Consider the following 22,707-nt stretch of genomic DNA (forward strand, 5'->3'; position numbering starts at 1 on the left):
GTCAAATACAGTAAAAAATAAATATGAAATATTTCAATTGAGCCAAAACAAATATGTTTCTTGCTTATAGACTCTTTTTACATTTTTCTAAATCTCATCTGGTGTACAGAAGAATATGAGCAGCTTCCATCTCCATCCCTGGTACTAGCATCAAGTGCTGCATGATAAAACACTTTACCTTACCATTCACCTATGCTGGTTTTAGGAGCCTGATATTTTAAATAGTTACAACTACTAGAAAAATATTTTTTCTTTGACATATTCACAAGCTGTCTTAGCTGGATGCAGCAAATGTACTTGATGGCTGACTCCCCTTTGTACTACAAAGCCCCAGCCTTTGTACTTGTACTGACCCTGTGACACTTCACTACGCAGTTGATCTCTAACTTGAAACTGAAGATACACAGAAAGTAAAATGGAGCCTGGAGTATACAATCATTTTAACATCTAAGACATTATAGAGTTAATTTCTCCATGAAAAACACTCTAGGAAATATTACAGGGAGAATGTAAGCATGATTCCAGAATTAAATTAAATGAGGTACTAAACAGCAGGTAATGGCGTTTTTATTCTTATCCTGCCTACAGAGAATACTTTCTTACTGCAACCTGGAACACAAGTGCCCTCATTGTTCTTTTCCACTCTACAGCAGTACTGATACAGATTTATTTACTTGATTTAGAGGCTAGCTCTTCTCTGCTTAATTTTCCTCAAAAAAACAGTGTGCTTGGAAATCAACACTCAGCTTGTGGCAGCTGAGATATAAGGCAACAGCTTAGACTGCAAAAATGAAAAAAGCTCCTTGAAGGTGCTTTTAGAGGCAGAATCCTGTTATGGAAGATTTTTGTTGTTATTGTTTACTTAAAGGAAACTGAAAACAAACCCACTACCAGCTTGGAATTGAAAAAGTCTTCAGAACTCAAGGGCTGGTAAATGACTGAAGGAGCTTTGTAAAAGCATACTTTTTCACCATCTGAATCAACTCTGGAAAGTCTGAGATAATTGCAGTTTAGGAAGGAGCACTTTACAAAAATGTGGCTTTTGTTTGATCTTGTGAGAATGAGATACTTCAAACAAAGACAGATGAAGGAGAGGGAAGAGCAGGCTCTCTGCAAAGCGAGCATTTGTGAGCTGTCTCCTACTGAAACTACAAATGCTCCATCCCAGTTCCCACAGTGAAATCTTTCTCCAGGAGGTAACTCCACACAAAGCAGCTTTCAGTTTCTTCAGTCAGGAGAGTAGAACTGACCTGATCTCTGTGCCTGCTCTTTAGTCTTTACGGAAGTCAAGAATTGTAGCTCTGCTCCAAGGGGGAATTTCTTCTGCAATCAACACCCTCCTTGTTTAGTTGTTCCTTCCATGTGTTCCTTCCATGGTTCACACTGCCATGTGTGAACCATGTGTGAACCTTCAAATGAGGTAGACAAAAGGACTACACACATGGTGGTTTGCCCTACTCATGAGAAGAACTTGTCAGAAAAGGACATTAGCTGTGCCAACACTACTTTCCCTGTTAAATTTCCATGTGGCAAGGTAACATGTTGTCTCAGGTTGAAAGGTAGCTGGATGTGTATTCTATTCCCATCTGTTAGAAGTGTGGCAGTTATCTTCTGTTAATTGGGCAGGTTTTTTTTCTCTCTTCCACAACCAATCCTCCCTCCAGGAAATAGCTTCTGTTACTGGGCCATTGAGTATCACTGCATGGCTGATAAAATTACATCATCCCATTGTGAGAAGCTCTGCCCAGGGGGAGGAGCCAAGCATCCCTACCTGGATATAATCTGAGATTTGGAACATCACAGTCAGCCTTTCCCCACTGGATTTGCAGAGGAAGACCAGGTCCATCTACACCACCATGGGACCTTCAGAGGAAAACTCCACCCTTCTACGGGATCCCTGCCTCAACAGGACCACACCTGACACTCCAGGAGGACTGCAGCCACTGTTCAGTCAGACTGCTACCAACACCCTGACCAACAGGGTGTTAGGTTGTATTCTGACTCTGTCAATAGTTTATTTTTCTTTTTTTGTACTATTGCATTAGTAATTTTAAAATTTTCCTAGTAAAGAACTGTTATTCCTATTCCCATATTTTGTCTGAGAGCCCCTTAATTTCAAAACTGTGATTTGGAGGGAGGGAGTTTACATTTTCCATTTCAGGGGAGGCTCATGCCTTCCTTAGCACACACCTGTCTTTTCAAACCCAATCATGTGTGTGCCCTGCTCATCCTGTTCCACTGCTCACCACGTCCTCCCAGCCCCTCATAAGTCAGCACTGTGGAGTACGCTCTGCAGGACTGCCAATGAAACAGGTGTTTTAGAGGCACACGGCTAAGCACCCTTGGATAGTCATATACTTTTACCAGGAATAGCTACTTTAAAAAGTTCTTCTCCTGCCCAGAAGACATTAAGAATGACCTAAGCCTGTTCACACTGAAATTTGGGATTAAGTTCTAGCCAATGTAGAAGGGAAATCCACATTGCCACTGGGATTGGCATTTCTACTGAGTAAAACCGTTCATGTTGTGTAGAATTTTTTTTACCACTCATTGTATTCAAATCCTGAGCATTCTTCTGTTTCACTTACACATTTGCTGAAGAATAGAGCACACAATACTAAGGATTTGCATGTTTTCTATAAACATTTCTTTAATATGAGGTATAGAAGAATTATCCTTCTGTATGAAAATTTTACATGTCTCCATGACACCTTCCAAGAACATGGACCTACTTCCCAGCATCTAAAATACCATGAAGCTCTGAGTGCTTTATTTTAGTTTACGTAAATTTTGCACAATTCCCACTACAGCTCCATATGCTAGTTACTCTTTCTGTCCTTTGGTAGTTTTTCATTCTCACTGAGGTAGACAAAAGGACTAGAGACCATACCATTCAATAAAAGACCAGTTAACTCTGACAATGAATACAGCAAACAAGAGCTCCTTCTGCATTATTGTTTAAAATCCCTACTCTGAGTGGCTTAGACAATGCACTTGTTCTGAGCTTCAGTGACCCATAAAGCACATTATTCACAAATGTCCCATTTTTTTTAAAATAGTGGAAAGAAGCATGACTAAGTCTTTTTCAATTATTTCCTGTTTTTACTGGCCTAATAGGAGTTTTCTCCCACTGAATTTCAGCAGTGTACATGCATGTGTGAGGTATCTCACAAAAATAATCAACACAGTTCTTTCTGGGCTGTGCATTTCAACATAAGTCAAGCGAGGATGAAAAAAAAAATCACAATAGGAGGACAGGAATATGCACAGAATGACCCATGAAGGACTTTTTGATGGAAGTGAAGTCTCATGACAAAGAAAATTACTTCCAATGAGGAAACAGCATTCCTCATGATTCCAGGAAAGCATATCCTGATGCTGCATTCCTGAATTGCTCTTTTGCTGTTTGTATAATCAGCATACTCAGATCTCCTTTCACTTAACTTGGACTTAGATTAGTAGCATATCAACTCATCAGCTGAACTTTACTATCTGAAAATGTCTTCAGGTAAAAAAAGGTTTCTCTACTTTGCAATGGTCAGCCTATTGTGCCTATGTCAAAATAGTTACTTCATTGTTTCAAAATAACAAAATGTGAAAATATTTTATGAGTGTGACCTTGAAACAGTGGCAATTTTATTCATTTTTTTGCCCTTATGACCTGCAGTTTGTTAAGCTGATCAATATTGCTGTGTTAATTGCAGAAAATTAGCATATTGTCTCCAATATATGAACTAGTTTGATCAGAGGAAAGAAATAAAACTTATTCCATATTATATTATGTAATTCTTTATTTACTTGTTATTGACACTCAAAACTTGATTATTTCATGGCCTGAAAAATGAAAATAGCCTTGAATTTGTCTCTCACTGGCTATAACCACAGATGCTACTAGTATTTATATAAAGCAGTTGACATTTCATTAGTATCCAAAAGAAAAAATTTCCACAAGGTAATGACAAATGTAAAAATAATGTACTTAAACCTATTAGAAATGCATTTGCACTGAAACCTATGATTTAATACTACAAGCTGGCTTAATAAAATTAAATACCTCTACCAGCCTTCCATGGAAGATTCAAAATGGTTTATCCTATACTACATCCTCTTATTTTCCACAGACAAAAGCCCTTGCATTTCTAATCTCTCCTGGGCAACTTGCTGTAGATGAACCTGCTTTAGCAGGGCTTTTGGAATAGATGCTCTCCAGAGGTCCCTTCCAACCCCAATCATTCTGTGGTTCTGTGATTAAATGAAATCTCTCATAGGCACTCATGCCCACATGCACAAAAGAGGCCAGATAGTTCACTGCAGACAAAATGCTAATTACAATTTAAAATCTTGGAATTTTAGCTATAGCAAAATATTCTAGAACCAACAAAATCTTAATTTGGGCATCATGGAGACCTCACAATACCTTTCAGTTTACAAATCCCAGAATCATCTCCTCTCAATTACCCCATATTTATTTTTCACTGACGTATTTATTTTAATGACATATTTATTTTTCATTGACATCTGAAAGCAATATCTGATGAAATATATTTTTTTTATCCCACCTTGGCAAAAGCCTTTCAAGTTCTTAATAATTATCTTTCCTGCACAACCTTAACTTTAATGCTGCAATCATAAATATCACAGAGGAATGTTTTTCTAATTGATGCTTATCTGTGACAAGAATAGTGGATCATCCTGGCATGAGTTTGCTCCAATCCATCACTGGACTCCAGTGCCACCTCTCACCCATGTACAGTGCCAGTGGGAGGGAAAAGCCCCTCCATGACTTGCATGCCCTTCATCACTGCCATGTTTTTGGCTCGGGTTTGCAGCTATCACAGTAATGCAGGAACACAAACCAGCCACCCCTCACCTAACAAAGGCCATGGCTGTGACTCTTGGTCTCTGCCCCAGGCACTACAGGTCACTCTTTTCCCCAGGCACAATATTCTTTTCAGGAGTCTTATCCCCTTCACACAACATTCCAACATCCTGCTTTCTTGTGGTAAATTAGTACACAGCAATACTAACTAAAGTTGTATATCTCCTCTTAATTCCTCTTTTGTTCACCCTCTTGATGTCTCCCACTACACATGGATGGTTTAAACTCAGCTCTCTGTGCACTCACTGGATTAAAAAGGAATAGAGACCACAAAATCTGCAACTAGAAATATCATACTATGTCTCAGCTGTAATAGCTGAACTTTGTACATCTGATTAAGTCCCCTTATTTATCAATATCCCATCAGGGCAATTAGCTGACAAGTTACAAGATGCACTCTGTCTTTAAAAGTTATTCTGAATCTAATAATGCTAACAGAATGCTGTTTACTCAGTAGTAAGTAATGCATTTACTCAGTAGTAAGCAAGTCTTAGCTTTTCATAAACAAATAACAGATTCATGATGGGATGCATTTAAGTTGCAGCTAGCAGACAAATAACTTATTGGGAGCTATTGCTTTTATCCTAGGATTAGACCCAGAATTCAGTTTCCATAAAACAAGAAATGCTGCCAATTTTAAATTCCTAAAGATGTTAAAAATTGTGCTGGCATCACTAGCAAAATTTTAAATTATTAAAGCTGAAATAATTGAAATCTGAATTTATCACCTTTTATACTTTTTTCACATGCTTCAGAGCAGGCAATGAAAATTAATGCATTCAGCTTCAGGGGTTCTAGATATCTTCACTTAAATTAAATGCACACTCTTCCAGTCGGGATTCACAGACTGTGGGAGAATATTCATCAGGAGCTTTCATTGTTTTTACTGGGATTATTTGTAGACAGATTTGAAAAATTGTACATAGAAAGGCTCAGAACTGGTAGATTTAATTTAAGGAAAAAACCCCAAACATTTTAAAATACATACATGTGAAATCAAATTTAAATAGGTAGCTTCCATTTGACATTTATTATAAAACTGAATTTAAAAAGAGCCAGATAAATTAAATACAGTTCAATGCAATCTAGCCAATCTGTACTACATTAGCGTTTTTCATTCTTCAGGATGTAGTGCCTCCCTGTGCTTTTTTTTTTCCCTTTAACATTAAAAAGCAGTGATATTTGAAAGCATACAATTACAAAGAATTGAATTTCTTTTGCCCATTGAGTCCCTTTTTTCTTTTTTGTTGACTAAAATATAAGAATTATTTTAAATGCAGATGATATATGATAACAAGGTTTTTCATCTCTGACCTTTGCGTTGCTTCCAGTGACTCAAAAGGTTTAACCTTTACTTGAAAAGCCATGTACTGATCTAATGGGATCTTTAAGGAGAACAGACATAACATTTTGATATATACATTTGCACGCTATAACCTTTAGCTCATAACCATATTCCAAGGTCAATTTAAGCACAGCTGTTACCTGCACTTGGGACACTGTCAAAGGATAGCGAAATAATATCCAGGTGACACCTTCACTGCAGGGTGGAATGGTTAGAGAGCCCTCATACACCCAGTAGTCACGCAGAAGAGGATCTGAAACCATAAGAAATGTGGAATTTTAATGACTATTAGGAAGTTAATGGTGTTTTTCAGTGACAGCTTATGACAGCTGTGGGCTCGCTCGCATGACAGAGTTAGTAAGCAGAAGCTAAAGTGTGAATTTATAACCTGCCAAGCACTGCCCACTACTTCCTCATATGAATGTATATGAGCTGTTGGTCATTATATTACAGTAAGTTACCCTGCAGATGTGCATTTTAGATGTGAAATGCCACTTGGTAGATGTGAAAAATAACAAGTGCACAGAGCTCTTTAAATTAACACAGCAAATAAGCAATATTATGGGAATAAAGGAATTCCTGTTAATGTCAAAAGCTAAAAAGACACGTATTTTGAATGCAGAGGGTCTGTGGTGATTGAATTTTAACTGACTTCTACATTTAGGATATGTCTCAAGAACTAATTTTATTTCATTTTTTAGAAAAAAAAATCAATGAAAATTCAGCTGAAGAAAAACTTTTCACTTTGCAATTCTGGTGACATAGTTTTTGAGATGAAATGGTGCTTCCTACCTTTGCAAAAGTGAGTTGAATTTCAGAGGGGGGAAAAACATCAAGGTTTACCTTATAATGACATAATTATTTAAGTTTATATATTTATTATTAGGTTTATAAATAACTGTTAGGATAAACAGTTGTCACTGAAGAAAATGTACAATATTTTGTGCATGCAGAGTTTTACTCTACATAAAACACATTTGATTTTCATGATTTTAATTTTAATTTCTCATAGATTTCAATCACACTACACTTCATAAATGAGACAACACAGGGCTTCGTTTTGCTGCGGTAGGCCATACAGCCTAAAAAGTACTAAAAAAAGAAGAGAAAACTGCCTAAAAAAGGAGAGGAAACTGCCTGACTGTAAAAGAGGGTTTCTCAAAAAACAAACCTAGAGAGAAACTGGAGAAAAGGGTGGTTAATCTTGGCATGGAGAGCCAGGGGGAAGGTTGTGACTAGCTTGACAAAGACAGAATGGGATACTGGAAACAAATAAACCTGCTTCGTGGAACTAACCTGTTACTGTCATTTCACTACTAGCTCAAAGGAATATCAGTAGAATTAAATTTTCCTAATGAAGCCTGTGATTGTCAGCAAATTGATTTTGTTTTGTTGGTGCAATTTTGTTTCTCAGCTTGGAAATTATGTAGCAAATCCATTGACAGCAAGTTGCATTATTAAACACTCAAAAGTTAAGAACTGCAAGAATTAATTCAGCCCATCCTGTGCATGCATCACAATACAGTGCTGTCACATGATCATGTGTGTCTTTTCTGGAAAACCTTTCATTGTTTACTTGCAAAGACAGATGATTTTGTTTTGAAAAGTACATAATATTGTTTAGAATTCTCAGTACAATACGAGGCATTTGGAATTCTTTCTCCTATGCTATTGAAATCCTGCTTGTTAGAATATTTTCTCATTTTTCATATTTCTAATACACTCATTTCTCCAGTGCCTGAGAGCTTAAATGAATTAATTTTTCCTCCCATACCCCTGAGTGGTGAGGAAGGATAGATTATCCCCTCACTTTACAGCTGGGGAACTGAGGTAGAGAAGATGAGGTCAAATGCATCTATTCATTTGAGGTGTTCAATATGACATGCTTAGAACCTGATTTCTCAGAGTATTTAACTTTCTATAGCACATAATACAGTCAGAGCACTGCTCCCATTGACTTCTCTTGGAGGTGTAAGCACTCAGCACTTCTGCAAATCAGACCCCATGATCTCAAGTCGGGCACCTGGAAAATGAGGAACACATAGTTAGAGATGACTTGTGAGCATTTTTGTTTATGTGGCTTGATCAGCATCAAACAGGAACTGTGAGGCAGGGGTCCTGTAAAAAATAGCTTATGGTCATGCAATCAGGTGATGATTCATAATGGATATGCATGAGAGGCACAGGCTGCCTTAATTCCTGCAATTCCTAATAGCTGAGACTTGACTTTGCAACTTGGACAATATTCTTTCAATATACTTAATATAGTTTAATGTAGACCTGGGCTACTTTGAATAATTAAAGATCTTGCCACTGTGGCAGAGTTTGGCTCAAATGAATTCCTTGCAGAAACATTTCTCTTTAGAAATGTTTTTTTAAAGTCACATTTCTTACTGTTACTCTCTAACTTTAGCTATGTAAGTTTGAATTTGCCTCCCTTTGTCACTTCTCTTTTTTTGCTGTTTTGCTGTACAACTGTCATTGCATAATGGCATTGTCTTTTGATTCTGCCAAAAAAATTACCATGTTAAGTGGGTAGCCTTACACTTCCTATTTTATGCCCAAGCAGAGAAATGAATACACACAGCTGTCTCTCTGGATGGGTGGGTAAATCTCAACAAAGCTAGCCAGGGTGTTGTCAGCAGTGCACAGACTACAGAATTGCATCCCACTCACATGGCAAAGGTGCAGACTTACAGTAAATTCCAATGGGAATTCACCACCATCCCTGTTAGGATGTGCATCACCAAAATGCACTACCACCTTATGGGACACACTCAGGCTTGCAGTTTAGGCTAGGCTTTAGATTAAGATTGTCTCAACCCCTGCAATCAGCTACTAATCCACACACACAAAAGTAAGCAAAGGCACCTACCTGGCAATAAAGAGTTGGGATTAAAACAGGGTATTGTTTTGGACTTTCCCTGAAAAAATGAATACAAGTCAATCTCATCTCTAGCTTCTAATTAAAATGCTGATGAATACCGAGGTAAAACACATTCTGTGTTCTTTTACCAGTAAGCCTTGAATTCCTGTGGAAAGCAACCTCACTAAGAGCACCCATTTAGTTATCATTGCATTTGTCCTTTCAGCTACACAAACATGTTTTTTTATCCTATTTTTTATTTCATTTTTAAGCTTATTCCAGCAATTTGTTAACTTTCTGCCTTTAGCACCTGGACTTCTTTCAGGTCCCAGCCTTGAAATTCTCTACACAAAATTCAGGGGTTTCATATAAAAAACCAAGGGCTAAAGTGAGCTTTACTTAACTGATGTGGATAACCTTAACAAAATAATGCTGGTCCCATATTCTTAATACACAAAAATGTTATGTATGCCAAAGTGTGTTTGATGCTGATCCTTTGGGAGGCACCATTATAACACAGTAACACAATGGTGAGGCCTTTCATGACCTTCCTCTGCTTGGCTGTTGTCTCAGTAATGAAAGTAGAGTTCCATACACTATTGTTTTCTCTGATACTTTCATAAATAAGGAATTTATAATATTAAACATCATGCCTGAAGTTTACCATATATTATTTGACTAAAATATTGCAATTCCTTTCTAATTTTTCTACACTTCGGCATCTGCTGAAGTGAATGGTAATCTTTTCAGACCAATAAAAATATGTGTCATCAATACATCTCAAAATCCTTTTAAAATCAAAAGAATATATTATTATTTCTATGTTACAGATCATGAAGCAAAGAGTTGAAAGTAACTTGCCCAAGGTAATTTAAGATAGTGTCAACATTTTGGAGAGCACTCAAATCTCCTCAGTCCTGCTAGGATTACTACCTGGCCTTCAGGATCTCCAGACATAATCCACTTGACAAGTTGGCATTGTGTTTTTGCTGATTTCCCTACAAGCTAATATGGGTGCTCAGTTTATCAGTAGTTTTCCTCTGCAAATTAAAACCAGGCAAGTTTGGAGACATGGCTGCTGGTGTTCACTAAGCATGTTGCAGTGCTTGCACTCACACTGACTCCATGAAAATCACTGAAAATGTAGGACTTGCAAGCAGTTACTGGTATCAAACTTTCTGGCCACCAGAAAAAGAAAGTATAAAAAATACATATTAGCTGAATAATATTATATGAATAAAACACTGAGGTTTTCATGCTGGCCACCAAATGATGGCTTTTATATGTGGTTTTACCACAGACACATCTGAAATCTTTCTCTTGGCTCCCTACAGACCCTTTGCTTACTTTCTCTCTGGTCCTTAAAGGAAGGATTGCTTCAGACAATGCCTTACCTTGTACTGGATGTCCTGAAGAATTTCAGTTACAGCCTTTAGGCCCACATGCTCTTTTCCTATCTGAAATACAGCAAGCAAAGGTGAATTTCAGTATCTTGGTATTTCAGAAACTGAGGCAATACTCAGGTCAACCAGCACAGTAAGTACTATAGCTGTTTTTAGTTTAGCAACACAACCTTGTTTTAATCAAATACACTGATACGTGACAAGTCCAAAAAATTAAATCATTATAAAACCACCAGCCAAAAGTAAACAGGGCTTAAATAACTTTAAAGCAGAGACAAACTCACAGAACAAGAGAAAGAGTCATAATTAAGTCTGGTGGGGTTTTTATTAACCCTGATGTGCAGAACCTGCTCTATGTGGAGTCAAGATCATGCACTATGGTGGCATATAGATGCCAAGGATACAGTTTGTCCTTTACCAGTTTTTGTCAGAAAAGTACACAGAAAGGAACAGAGTGAACAAGCATAACAGAAAATTTTTGAATTTGTTCCCATAGCATTGCAAATCTGGCCCAAGGTATCTCTGAAGCTCAGTGGAGTTTTTTCCTGCCTGCAGAGCACAGAACAGCAGATTCCCTCTCCCACAGCATCTCTGGGATCGTGCCAGTGAAAGCCAGGCTGCAGCACTGCCTCTACTGAATGCCTGTGAGGCTCTAAAGAAACACACTGAGATGAGGGATTCTAATTTTATATGGATGTTGCTCACTCTGCACACTAAACTCAGCTGCTTCTGACTCAAATCACCCATTCCAGGATCCTAGTTTTACCTTCAGAACAAAATCAGGAGAGGCAGAATGGCCTTCCCCTTGATTTCTTTGCCAACACGTACAAATACAAGGTGAGGAAATAAACCAGCATGAGTGAGAATGGGAGAGCTAGACCCTGAAAAATTTGTTTGCTTTTTGTTTCTCTTCTAATAGAATGACACAGTAGCCACTGGAAGGAAACAGCTGAATGTCAACAAAAGGTACTTTGTTACTTCTAAGAATTTAAGAGCATTTTCTTTTGTTTCAGAATGGAATTTCAATTTCAAACTTTTCAAAGTGCGTAATAGATATTTAAATCACTTCAAAGATGCTGCTTCTAAATTAATAATCCCCAAGGGCTGTCACCTAAATCAGTGAAAATATTTTCATTGACCTTAAAATAATGTATTTTGAGAACCATGGTACAAAATTATTTTTCCATGCCTTTACCGAGAAAAAAATGGTCACCAAATTTCCTCTCCCTGTTTGTTAATAAACAGCTTAAATATTATTTTTCCTTGGTCAGTTGTAATTATGCCTTTCTTGGCTAATGAAGAAGCCTTTTTGGAATGCTTATGAACACTGATATGGGTGACAGACCAGAAATGGAAAATGTATCATTGAAGTTTCAAATTTATTTAAGAACTTTATATATAACTTTCTAACTGACTCGAAGGTTACCTCTGCTGGAATGAGAAGGTGACTTACATAAGCAATTATCACACAGCCCTCTAGGACACAAAGCTGAAGACTTTCTAACTTCCATTTTTAGCAGTTCTATCTGAGTGTTGAGATGGTAACCAATGCACCTTCAAATTCAGAGGTAAAGCTCAAAGGCACTCATAAACTCGTTATGAAATATGACAAATTAATAATATCACAGTGCAAGAAAATCCATTTGATCTAAGGATGAACTTTAAACCTCTTCCTCCAAACCCATTTAAATAAAACAGTTTGCCATTTCTCATGAGGAAGATGAGAATCTGGTATTTGAGGACTAAAACTGAAAATCTTTATAGGATGCAGACCTTGAAAAACCTTCAACAGCAATTAGATTATAGTGCTAACTTCCCAGATTTCATTACACCTTGTCCCCAGGAAGCTTTAAGCCTCCTCATTGCAGGCTTTTCTGAGGGTCTCTGGCAAGTCTTGTTAACACTCTCAGTCTCTGGAGAAGTGATACAACTCCACCACACATTTGTCCTGTGTGCAGAAACACACTTGTCCCTGTGTTCAGGAAAGAACAATTTTACTACCAGTTTTCAGCACTGCCAATGGCTTTGTAGGCCTTTTCTTTAATCTTTCCTCCTCTCCTCTGTCTATTTCCTCAACCCCTGAACAGCAGACCCAGCCAGGAATTAAGAGAAATACATCACAGAGATAGTGAAACACTTGTCCCTCCTGACAGCCCTCATTCTGCTCTCAGGGAATGAAGATTGGATGTCTGCTTATAGTCAGAGTCCCAAAAAGGTACCTAACAATCTATTATCCCTTCTTTAATGAACATACTTCCAATATCCTGTTCAAACAAGAATTGATTGCTTAGCACACATATAGGAGACATGACTGAAAAATATCTTGCAAATAGAATACCGGCAGTCATACATTGTTTTCTTTCATGAAATCACTAAAAATTAAATAACATGGAAAGGACCTCATTATCCTCAGACAAATGGCAGTGCATCATAACAAGTGTAACACAGGAAACTTACCTGCACAAACAAAGCAATAATAGCTATGCCGTGCTTCTTCCCTACTGCCTCATCAATGCTGCTGTACAGTGTGGAGTTCCAGTGCATGAGATGAAGCTGAAACAAAGCAGTGCAAACAGAGCAATAGAGAAATATGTTTTGTAATTAAAACCACCAGCAATTAACATCAATTAACAAAGCATGTTGTGTGTGCACATGCATGACTACACATATGTGCATGCTCATGGCTGTGCATGCAGGGATAAGTGGATTTACTTAAGATAGTACATATTGTAAATATCAGGAACACCAAGGGAAAAAAAAAGATAAAGTTGCAAATAAAGTGATGTACAGCCAGTTACCAAAAATCTACATCAAAGGTGTGAATGACTATAGTAATGATGATTCAACAACTCTCTCAATCTGAATGCTGAAATAATGTCAGCTAATGAAATCCACCAACATTGCCCCTCAGCCAGCCAGCTCTCTCTCAGGGTAGGAGAATTATTATGGACATAGGCTGTCCAAACACACATTAGACTGACTGACTGTACTATCACAATGCCACTTGTCTCACACGCTACCTCCCAAGACAAATCATTCAAATTTCAGTAGTAAGAGTAGAAGTGATTTCAGAAAAGGTTAAACACAGAAAAAGTCAAGCAGAGAAAAGTGGCTTGAGGATCACCTTAGGGGTAAGGATGAAAGAAAGAGGTGGTAAAGAGCAAAGGAGCTAATGCAGGAATACATGGGAGGCAGTGGACGCTGGATAGTAAATGCAAAGTCTGTTGTGGTGAAGTGTCACAACATCTGGGAAGTAGTGTTTGAGAAAAGTGCTGGAAGACAGACTAGCAGGAAGTTGGAAAGGGAAGAAAGAAGGGAGGGGAGGGAGATGAGGGAGAAAAGTGCTGGAAAACAGTGACAGTTGGGAAGGAGAGGGAGGGAGGGAGGGAGGGAGGCGGGAAGGGAAGGGAAGGGAAGGGAAGGGAAGGGAAGGGAAGGGAAGGGAAGGGAAGGGAAGGGAAGGGAAGGGAAGGGAAGGGAAGGGAAGGGAAGGGAAGGGAAGGGAAGGGAAGGGAAGGGAAGGGAAGGGAAGGGAAGGGAAGGGAAGGGAAGGGAAGGGAAGGGAAGGGAAGGGAAGGGAAGGGAAGGGAAGGGAAGGGAAGGGAAGGGAAGGGAAGGGAAGGGAAGGGAAGGGAAGGGAAGGGAAGGGAAGGGAAGGGAAGGGAAGGGAAGGGAAGGGAAGGGAAGGGAAGGGAAGGGAAGGGAAGGGAAGGGAAGGGAAGGGAAGGGAAGGGAAGGGAAGGGAAGGGAAGGGAAGGGAAGGGAAGGGAAGGGAAGGGAAGGGAAGGGAAGGGAAGGGAAGGGAAGGGAAGGGAAGGGAAGGGAAGGGAAGGGAAGGGAAGGGAAGGGAAGGGAAGGGAAGGGAAGGGAAGGGAAGGGAAGGGAAGGGAAGGGAAGGGAAGGGAAGGGAAGGGAAGGGAAGGGAAGGGAAGGGAAGGAGCATTTTGAATGTGAGTTTTTCCAGAAATAAATGTAAATGTAATCTCTGTGCCTAGGTCTGATAACACTGTAGAGCTTCAATATCCTAAGCACAGCTGCTTTGAAGTTTATCTGCCAACTCTTAGACTTAATTTCCATTGTAAAATTATGCTCAATGTTTTGTTCAGTCATGTGTCTAAGAAGTTAAAATGTCATTTTTATAGCTAACATTGTTTCCACCTTCAGCAAAATGAGTTTTTAAAACAGTGTACCTTCCAATTCTTTTTTTTTTATTTCTGTGCAGAAAAAGCCTCTGTGAAATGCTTATTGCCCTTTACACAACAGGAGCTCATTCAGGCATCTCAGCATTTCAGAGTACCAGTTTTTCAAGCAATCCCTCTCCACTTATTCATTTCCAATATGAATTTTAGGTACTCCTCTTGATGACTGTTATTCCAAAAGTAAATACAAACTTTTAAATGAACATATTTTAAATTGAATTAAATTCCAGATTATCACACAAGTAATTTTATTCATTTTGATCAAAGGCATCTGCCGTGGCAAAAAAACTAAACACTTTTCTTAGCAAATGCAATAAATCATTTTTACATGAGAACACTAATATAAATAATCTATTTGTCCACAGCTACAAAACTTCTAGACATAAAAATGCTCCCTGTTAGAACTAAGCCCATGGATTAACTTGGTTGTGTGCATTTTATCACTACTAAAAAGCTTTGTTACACATTTGATTTGCCGTTGGATTTTAAAGCCAGAGGATCAAATAATGTGATTTCAGTCTCTGAGGTCTCTCCAGAAGAGCCTGGTGTTCACACCAGCTCCCCACTAGAGGGGGATCATGGAGTCCCACAGTCCACACCAAAATCCTGATGTTAAGAGGGAAATGTGAAAGAAAAATTGGTTGTGGTGACTACAGTGGGGATGGCAGTGTTACATTCCCTTGGAGGGGAAGTCTAATCTGTCTGCATTCTGACAACAGCACGTTTTCTCTAAACAGATCCAAAAGGAAAATGCTGAACCCCAGAAAGAGGAAAATGAACAAGCACTTCAAATTGTTCAAGCAATGACCCCAGTTTATCCAGAAACACACTGTCTTATCTTAAGCAGCAGGTTCATCAGGGCACAGATTTCCCTATGATAAGGCTGCATCACCTAGAAAAATGACACCAAAACTTCTGTGTAATGCTATAAAATGTTAAGAACTCTAGAATTAGTCTGTGCAGCAGTATGTATATATGTAAAGGTAATGGTGACACCTCCAGACTGGGTTCAGGTTTAGTAATCAACATCACTAAAGGTACTGAAAAATAGGCAATCAGCACTTTCTGGTCTAAAGGTTTCTCTAACTTTGAGGCTCTGCTCAAGGATGTTTAAATTCCATGGTAGGGTCCTTGGAACAAGATCCATCATTTTGTACTGGGCTGCTAACACTCAACGTAGAATGAACTTCTGATCTGTGTTTAAAGATGGCCATAATAGTGTTAAAGGTGGCCATAATTACAGTGGATTAGTGATATATTTTGCACACAGCAGGTTGCAAACTTGCTGTCATAAACACCAAAGAAAACAGGTAGAGAGCACTCCTAAACCCATGACAGTAGATGACTGGGGAGTGCAACAAAAAAAGTGGTCAGGCTCATATGTTCTTTCTACATAGCACCCCTTATTTGTAGTGCTAACAACAGCACACTGGATGCACTGCAGTGTATTTGTTACCTTCCCATGTCCTGACTCAAGGTGATATTCAGAATTAGCTCTTCACAGAAAATGTTCTATCATTAGTGATTTACAAACTGAAATTAGAAAGGCAACCTAATGGAAAATAATAATTAATACCATTATATTTCCAAACATCAGGCCAACGTGTCATTTAACTCTATAAGACCATGCATGCACAGTCAAATAATTAAACACATTAGGTTATGCACTTAAATAAATGGAAGTTAAATTATTTCTTCTACAAAGCAAGAAAAATGTAGCTCAAAGCATGGCTGGGTGAGTACATGAAAAAGTAATTCAGAAAGTGAGGTAGCAAGGAAGTAGTAAATGCTTGTCGAAAGGCTGTGGGTTTTTAAAATCATGTTTCATCCTGCATTCTAGGGCTGTTCTGACTTTTGTGTGTTCTTTTTTATTTGTAATGTAACATCAGATATAAACATCAGACAACAGTTTTCCAAAAAAAAGATGGCAACACATCGACAAACATTACAAAATCTGAACTCTTGAGAGTACAGACCACAAAAACCATGGCCTGTAACTCTTGTTAATATTTATGGGAATCAGATGTGCACAAAGGAAAGACCACAGTGCTTTCACAAATCTTGAAACTGTCACAATGATATAATGCCCACGCACATGGACAACGTCATATCCATGCCTCTGTACCTCACAACTAGGAATAATCACAGAGGCTAACAATGTTCTGTATTTTAGTAACCTTCATTTTTAAATCTATTTGAGACAGCTGTTTGAAAAGTGCTCAGTCACAAGGGGTGCCAGCCCCTGATGTGAACATAACCATGCAGGGCTTTTTTTAAACAATCAGTAACAGTGCATTGGCAGCTTCCCATTGTGTGGTTTTCATTCAGAGTACAAAGCAGCCACACGTGTCAGTGTGGCAGGAAAGGCTCTGCTCACCTTGTCAGGTAATGTTTTGATGCTTTGCAGTTCTGATGGTTCTACACAGCCAAAATGAGTCAGCTATGCTATTACTGATTATCGGTGACTGGCTTGACATGCCAGACAGTATATTTTTACAAAATAATCAGAAAGTTATCAGAAAATCCTTAGCACTCAAAAAATCCACTTTTCTCTTGAAAGAACCATAATTTTGGGCCTTTTAATATTACAGCTGTAAATCAAAGAATTGTAGTAGAGGCTTCATTAGAATCAGATAAACTGAAAACTCATGAAGGCAAATAATAATAAAGTGGTGATAAAGTTGATTTGCTCTGAAGTGAACAGCTGGAGAGGCTCTCCTACACAGTGAAGATTAAGAAATCATTCCAGGTAGCAGAGAAAACCCCCTGGAAAGATTATTCTGTATGGAACAAATTCTGAGAAACTTCTCCATTTTCATCCAGACCCCACTCAACCAAAAGGCTACTGAACCCAATCCTTATTTAGCAAAAGTTGACAGACATTAGCAGGGGGCCTGTCTCAAAACAAGACTTTCTCTTAACTGAATAAGGACCTGAGATTCTGGCTTTAAATTCAATAAACATTCATAAAATTAAAACCCTGCCCCTTAAACCTATTTCTTTCTCTACCACAGAAATACCTTCTATGTCAATATGAAAAGGCTTTCATGATAGATTTTTACACAAATTTGAAGTCCTGGGATGACAGACTCTGGCAAGTATCAGAGTCAATGTATATGACCTATCACGTTCATCAGATCTGGAAACCAGTGTCTCAATAAAAAACACAGTTAGAAAAATCTACATTTTTCCCCTGTCTGGGGTACTGGCTGCTCTGTGGAATTCTGCAGGGTCTAAAGCTCACTGAGAGCAAAAACGATCTTTTAAGCTCTGCTGATGACCTTACTTCATTCCTAGCTCACAGATAAAATATATAACAATAGGATAATTTATGTTGGAAGTCACCTCTGAAGTTCAACTCTTTCACAGCAGCACCAACTTCAAAGTTAGCTACTAATTCAAAGTCAGATCAGGTTTTTCAGGTCCTTGTCCAACTAAGTTTTGCGTATCTCCAACGATAGAAGTCTCACAACCTGTCTAGATAACCTGTTCTGTGCTTGACCTCCCCATAATTTATTTCTCCTTCTACCTAATCAGAATGTCTCCTGTTGCAACCTGTGTCTCCCTTGCCTCTTGTTCTTTTGCACTCCCCAGGATTCTCTGAGCCTGTGACTGCCAAATCAGTGTCTCATGACTGACTCCTGAATGATGCCTCTTTCTCAAAGCTCCTCAGTCATCCACTTGTTTGAATGACCATGTTTCACCCAAGCTTACTTTCAACTAAGCTTGCCCGACTCTTAAAACGTCAGGAAAGTTGCTACTAGCTCTGTCCCTTACTGTGACCTACTGCTGTGCATGTGTCACCCAAGTGTCAGACCAAAAATGACACAGGCTAATTCCTTACAGGAAAATAGACCCTGAAATAAATCACAGCTCATCATCTATTATGAGGTATCTGATTAATGGTACAGGGAGAAGAAGAACTCTGCACCAGCATTTCTGCACTCTTGTATGACCCTAATGTTCCAAATTTGCTATAAACCTGCACAGTCTGGAATATCCTGCTACCATAAAAAGCAGCTCATATGTTATATGAATACTCTGCTTTCTTTATGAATACTTACTGCTAAATGACTGAAACTCTAATTTGCTGTTCAATGTGCTGTGTTTCCACTGGTTAAGTCAGGCAGTTTGGAATAGAGCACCAAGCTCGTGCTCCACAGGAGTCAAAAGGAAATGTGCCAACAGCAAAAATCCTCCTGACCTCTCTGGCACCAGAACCAGGCTCTACAGGGGTCTGATAAAACCACTGGCAGCTCAGGCAGCAAGAGACAATAAGAAACACCTGCCCAGCCTGGGTGTAGGTCCTGCCTCAACTTAATTGGCAACCATAACCCATATTGCAAGAGCTTGTGACATGGGGGATTATTCTGTTTAACAGGCTCCTGTTTGTGCTCTATGCACAGTAGAGGACCATAAATTTTAAATAATTCCTCTTTAGATCGATAGGAACATCTGATTGGGACACAATCATCAGTGTGCTGGCTTGAAACTGTGCAGCTGGCACTACCAACCATTGCATTTTTCCACTCTTGATTGAGAAGCTAATTATTACAAAAGCTTCTTTCTTCAGTGCATGCTGCATCATGTGTAAATTAATCTTCTAGGAACCTTTGTTCTTTGCTCAGAACTAGGATATACAGCTATTCCTTGTTAGCTGTGCCACCAGCTGTCACAAGCTCCAGAAAAGTCTGCTTAGTCTAAGAGTATTACAGGATAGAAGGCACCTCTCAATAGATCTCTCAAGGATGAGAGATTTGTCATTGCTCTCATGTCTTCCCAATCCTTATTTCAATGTATACAGGCTGTACATCAAAATAATAATAGGGGAATACTGCATCACAATGTCTTAATCAAAGGGGCACCTAAAAACATGTCAGTCTGGAAATTCTGAGCAGACTGGGTTTTGTGATATTTCTGTCACTGCTGAGAAAGACTGTAGCTGAAATACTCTTTTGATCCCATAAACATGGTCTCAGGGATAAATCTATATCTCTAAGGTAAATTAAAGCAGCTTTAGAATTCCTCTGCTAAAGATTATAGAGATATCAAAGGTTCTCCTGGACTCACCCAAGTTTGCCAGGGATCAGTACATTCCAGTTTCATTCACAACATGCCATAAAAGTGGAGTAGGGAACAGTAAAAATGGCAAACTCTGGCTACCTAACTACAGCCAGCAGGAAGGCTTTTTCCAGGATTGAGAGGGATGAAATGAAGCTCAGGATTTCAGCTAGTAATAGTGGAAGGCAACAGAGTCTAGTTGTACAATAATGATGTGTAATTTCAACAGCACAAATATTGCGTAAGCAACATCTCAGGAGGACAAAATGTGGAAAAATTGTGTCTTGCTATTTTACATGTGCACAAGAATTTATGAGTTGATACTTGACTTGGCACTGAATTGTTTCAGGAAGCAATTGACTAAGCTGTTGGCAGTGACCATAACATACAGTAATTAAGTTCCAAATCCTCACAAGGGGACCAAACCAAGGATATGACCAGGGCACACAGCTTCCAGAAAAGTGATTAAAAAACCAGAAAGTTAGTTATTAACAGCCTGAAGGAGAGGTTTAGGAAAATAAAGTTAATGGAACTGATACAGAGACTGTTTGAAAATGTCTTAGGAGAAGCAGGAGTACGTGTACATCATGCCACAAAACAAAGAAACAATTACCCATAAAGTCTTCATGGTTAAACACTATAGTTCAGTCAACGTAAACATGCTTCCTTTGAAAATGCAAATGCAAATAGAAGCAAATTAGTAGATCATGAACTCTGGGCAAAATGAAGAAGAGGATGAGAATGTCAATAGGTTATAAATTAGTGCACTTGGTTTATGCTTCCATACTTGAATTTTTCAATGCTTCTGTAGTGGATAGGTGCCAAAATGCCACTAAATTGCAGTATCATTTAAATGCTCTTTAAAATTCCATACACGGATCATTGTAATGAAAAAATTACATAAAGGGAACTCTTTGCCTATCTTTGAAAGCAACACTAAGTTTACCACTAAGAGACATAATTGAAAGCAGTTCCAATGAACACAGATGACAACACTGTTAGCATTAAAAATCTCCTGATTAATATAACATAGGAGAAAGCACACTTTCTGCTCAACTTCTGCTTGTTATAATTTACTGAAAGTGTTAAAGATCGAGCAGATCTAGTCTGCGCTTTAATTGTCAGGCTCCAAGTGAGTTCAGAACAAGATGACATTCCCTGAACAAAGAAGTCTGTAATCTAAGATCAGAGAAATTAGGTGCACGTAAATCAAGATGGAGCAGAGCACAAGGTATCCTGGAGATCCTGTTCAAACAACTTCATAATCACAGAGTGAGATACTACATATTTCAGGTCAAAAGCTAAATTCACAGCTAAAACATGCTGAACGTATGCTTGACCGGGACACCACTGTAGTCCAGAACCTTTGCTGACTGGTCCTCTCCTCTCCATGAACATCTTTGAAACAAGAACAGCTGGAAAAAACGTTATTTTTGTTGAATCATAGAAGCAAGGACTGCAAAGATACCTTTCAAAATCTATTCTCTTTCCAAACAAGCCAGCCTAGTGAAAGCAGAAGTAGTCTAAGCAACTGAGTGGCATACCTTCAGATGTGCCACAAAAAAGGTAACGAATCCTGGGACTATTGAATTATTTGCAGCATCTCAGGAAACACTACTGCAGTTTCTTTTGGCAAACTCACTAAAGAAGTATCTACATAACAGAATAATAAAAACATTGCAACATCTAATATTAAACAGGAATCTCTGTTCTCTTTGAAAAGTCTAATCACATGCAGCATCCTCATTTCATTTTACACAAAGAACTATTGGTTCATTTAAAAAATGAAATTAACAGCAGGAAGTACTGATGTACATGGAAAAACTCAAAACACCACAGCAACAAAGGGTAAGCTACAAAGCAAAGCAATGAGAACCATAAAAATCCAACCAGCACTCTTCTTTCTGTTCTGGGAAAAGAAGCCAGAAGGTCTAAAAAAGTGGGGGAAAAAAAAGGAATCTTCATGGTTAATGCAACTGCGACACAGATGTTTTTACCTATGTCTTTGTTTGCCCACAGAAGCCACTGACACGTAACATTAGCTTGCCTGTTTCTTAGGAAAATCACTGGCAAAAACATCATAGGGTGTAGGGGAAGCCAAGGATACAAAATTTGTCATCTGTATGTATTTTTTTTTCTTCACGAAATCACAAGCACAGCTTATGTGTACTGGCAGTCACAAGAGATTAAAAGAAAACAGGAATTAATCAAAATTAACTTTTTTTAACTGTAATGTAAGTATACAGACTAAGAAAAGGACTGAAAAAGTCATGAAAGGACTGAAGATGTCCCTGTCCTGCCAACTTTCAATATCAACCTAATGGTAAGAAACTAAACAGCTACACAGTAATTACTGTCAGATTCATAGGTCAGACTCTTCACTGTGCCAAGTTTCTGCTCAGTGTGCAAAGCAAGGAGCACCACAGAGCAGCTTATTGTTCCCTACTATGTTTGGCCCCAGCAAACATGCAGGCTGAAGTGCCCTGGGTCTGCCTTTACCTATGCTAATAGAAACAAATATACTTTCAAGCCTTTTTTTTTCCTTCCTTTGAAATATGAAAGTCAGGAAGGAAAAAAGCAAAGGTTTTATTGCAAGATTCTCCAGCCTACCTTCACTCTGGGTTCTTACCTGTCTGAGAGGGTGCATGTGCATGTCTGCATGTGCTTTTATAGCTCCATACTTAGATAGGGTGAAGCTTGGAAAAAAGACTGGACCTTGATGGACAGTTGATTCTATTACAGACTAGCAATATCATCAAGACAGAAAACACAAAGAGCCATAGGTTAAGCATTTAATTCTGGAAGTGCTATTTATATGACTAAGCATTTAATAAAAGCATACTCAGTTCCAAAGTGTTGCCTGCAATCCATTGTCTTGGATTTAAAACCAGACTGTTCATATGTGGAAGGTTTTAAATCACCAATTTAATTTTAATGGTAGATTCTCTCATGAA

General features: G+C 38.5%; 1 protein-coding gene across 1 annotated transcript in view; it reads right to left on the bottom strand.

Moving 5' to 3' along the window:
- CA8 (carbonic anhydrase 8) overlaps positions 1–22,707 on the bottom strand; it is a 51,748-nt gene that overhangs the window by 15,543 nt on the left and 13,498 nt on the right. The window contains exons 4-7 of the mRNA XM_071419934.1: positions 12,951–13,046; positions 10,485–10,547; positions 9,100–9,148; positions 6,365–6,477 (exon numbers count right to left, since the gene is read on the bottom strand). Of these exons, the coding sequence (XP_071276035.1) occupies positions 6,365–6,477; positions 9,100–9,148; positions 10,485–10,547; positions 12,951–13,046 (321 nt within the window). The remainder of the gene's footprint in view (positions 1–6,364; positions 6,478–9,099; positions 9,149–10,484; positions 10,548–12,950; positions 13,047–22,707) is intronic.

Source organism: Agelaius tricolor, unplaced genomic scaffold, assembly GCF_023055355.1.
Source record: "Agelaius tricolor isolate 1412-34295 unplaced genomic scaffold, bAgeTri1.0.p SCAF_2, whole genome shotgun sequence".
Classification (NCBI taxonomy): domain Eukaryota; kingdom Metazoa; phylum Chordata; class Aves; order Passeriformes; family Icteridae; genus Agelaius; species Agelaius tricolor.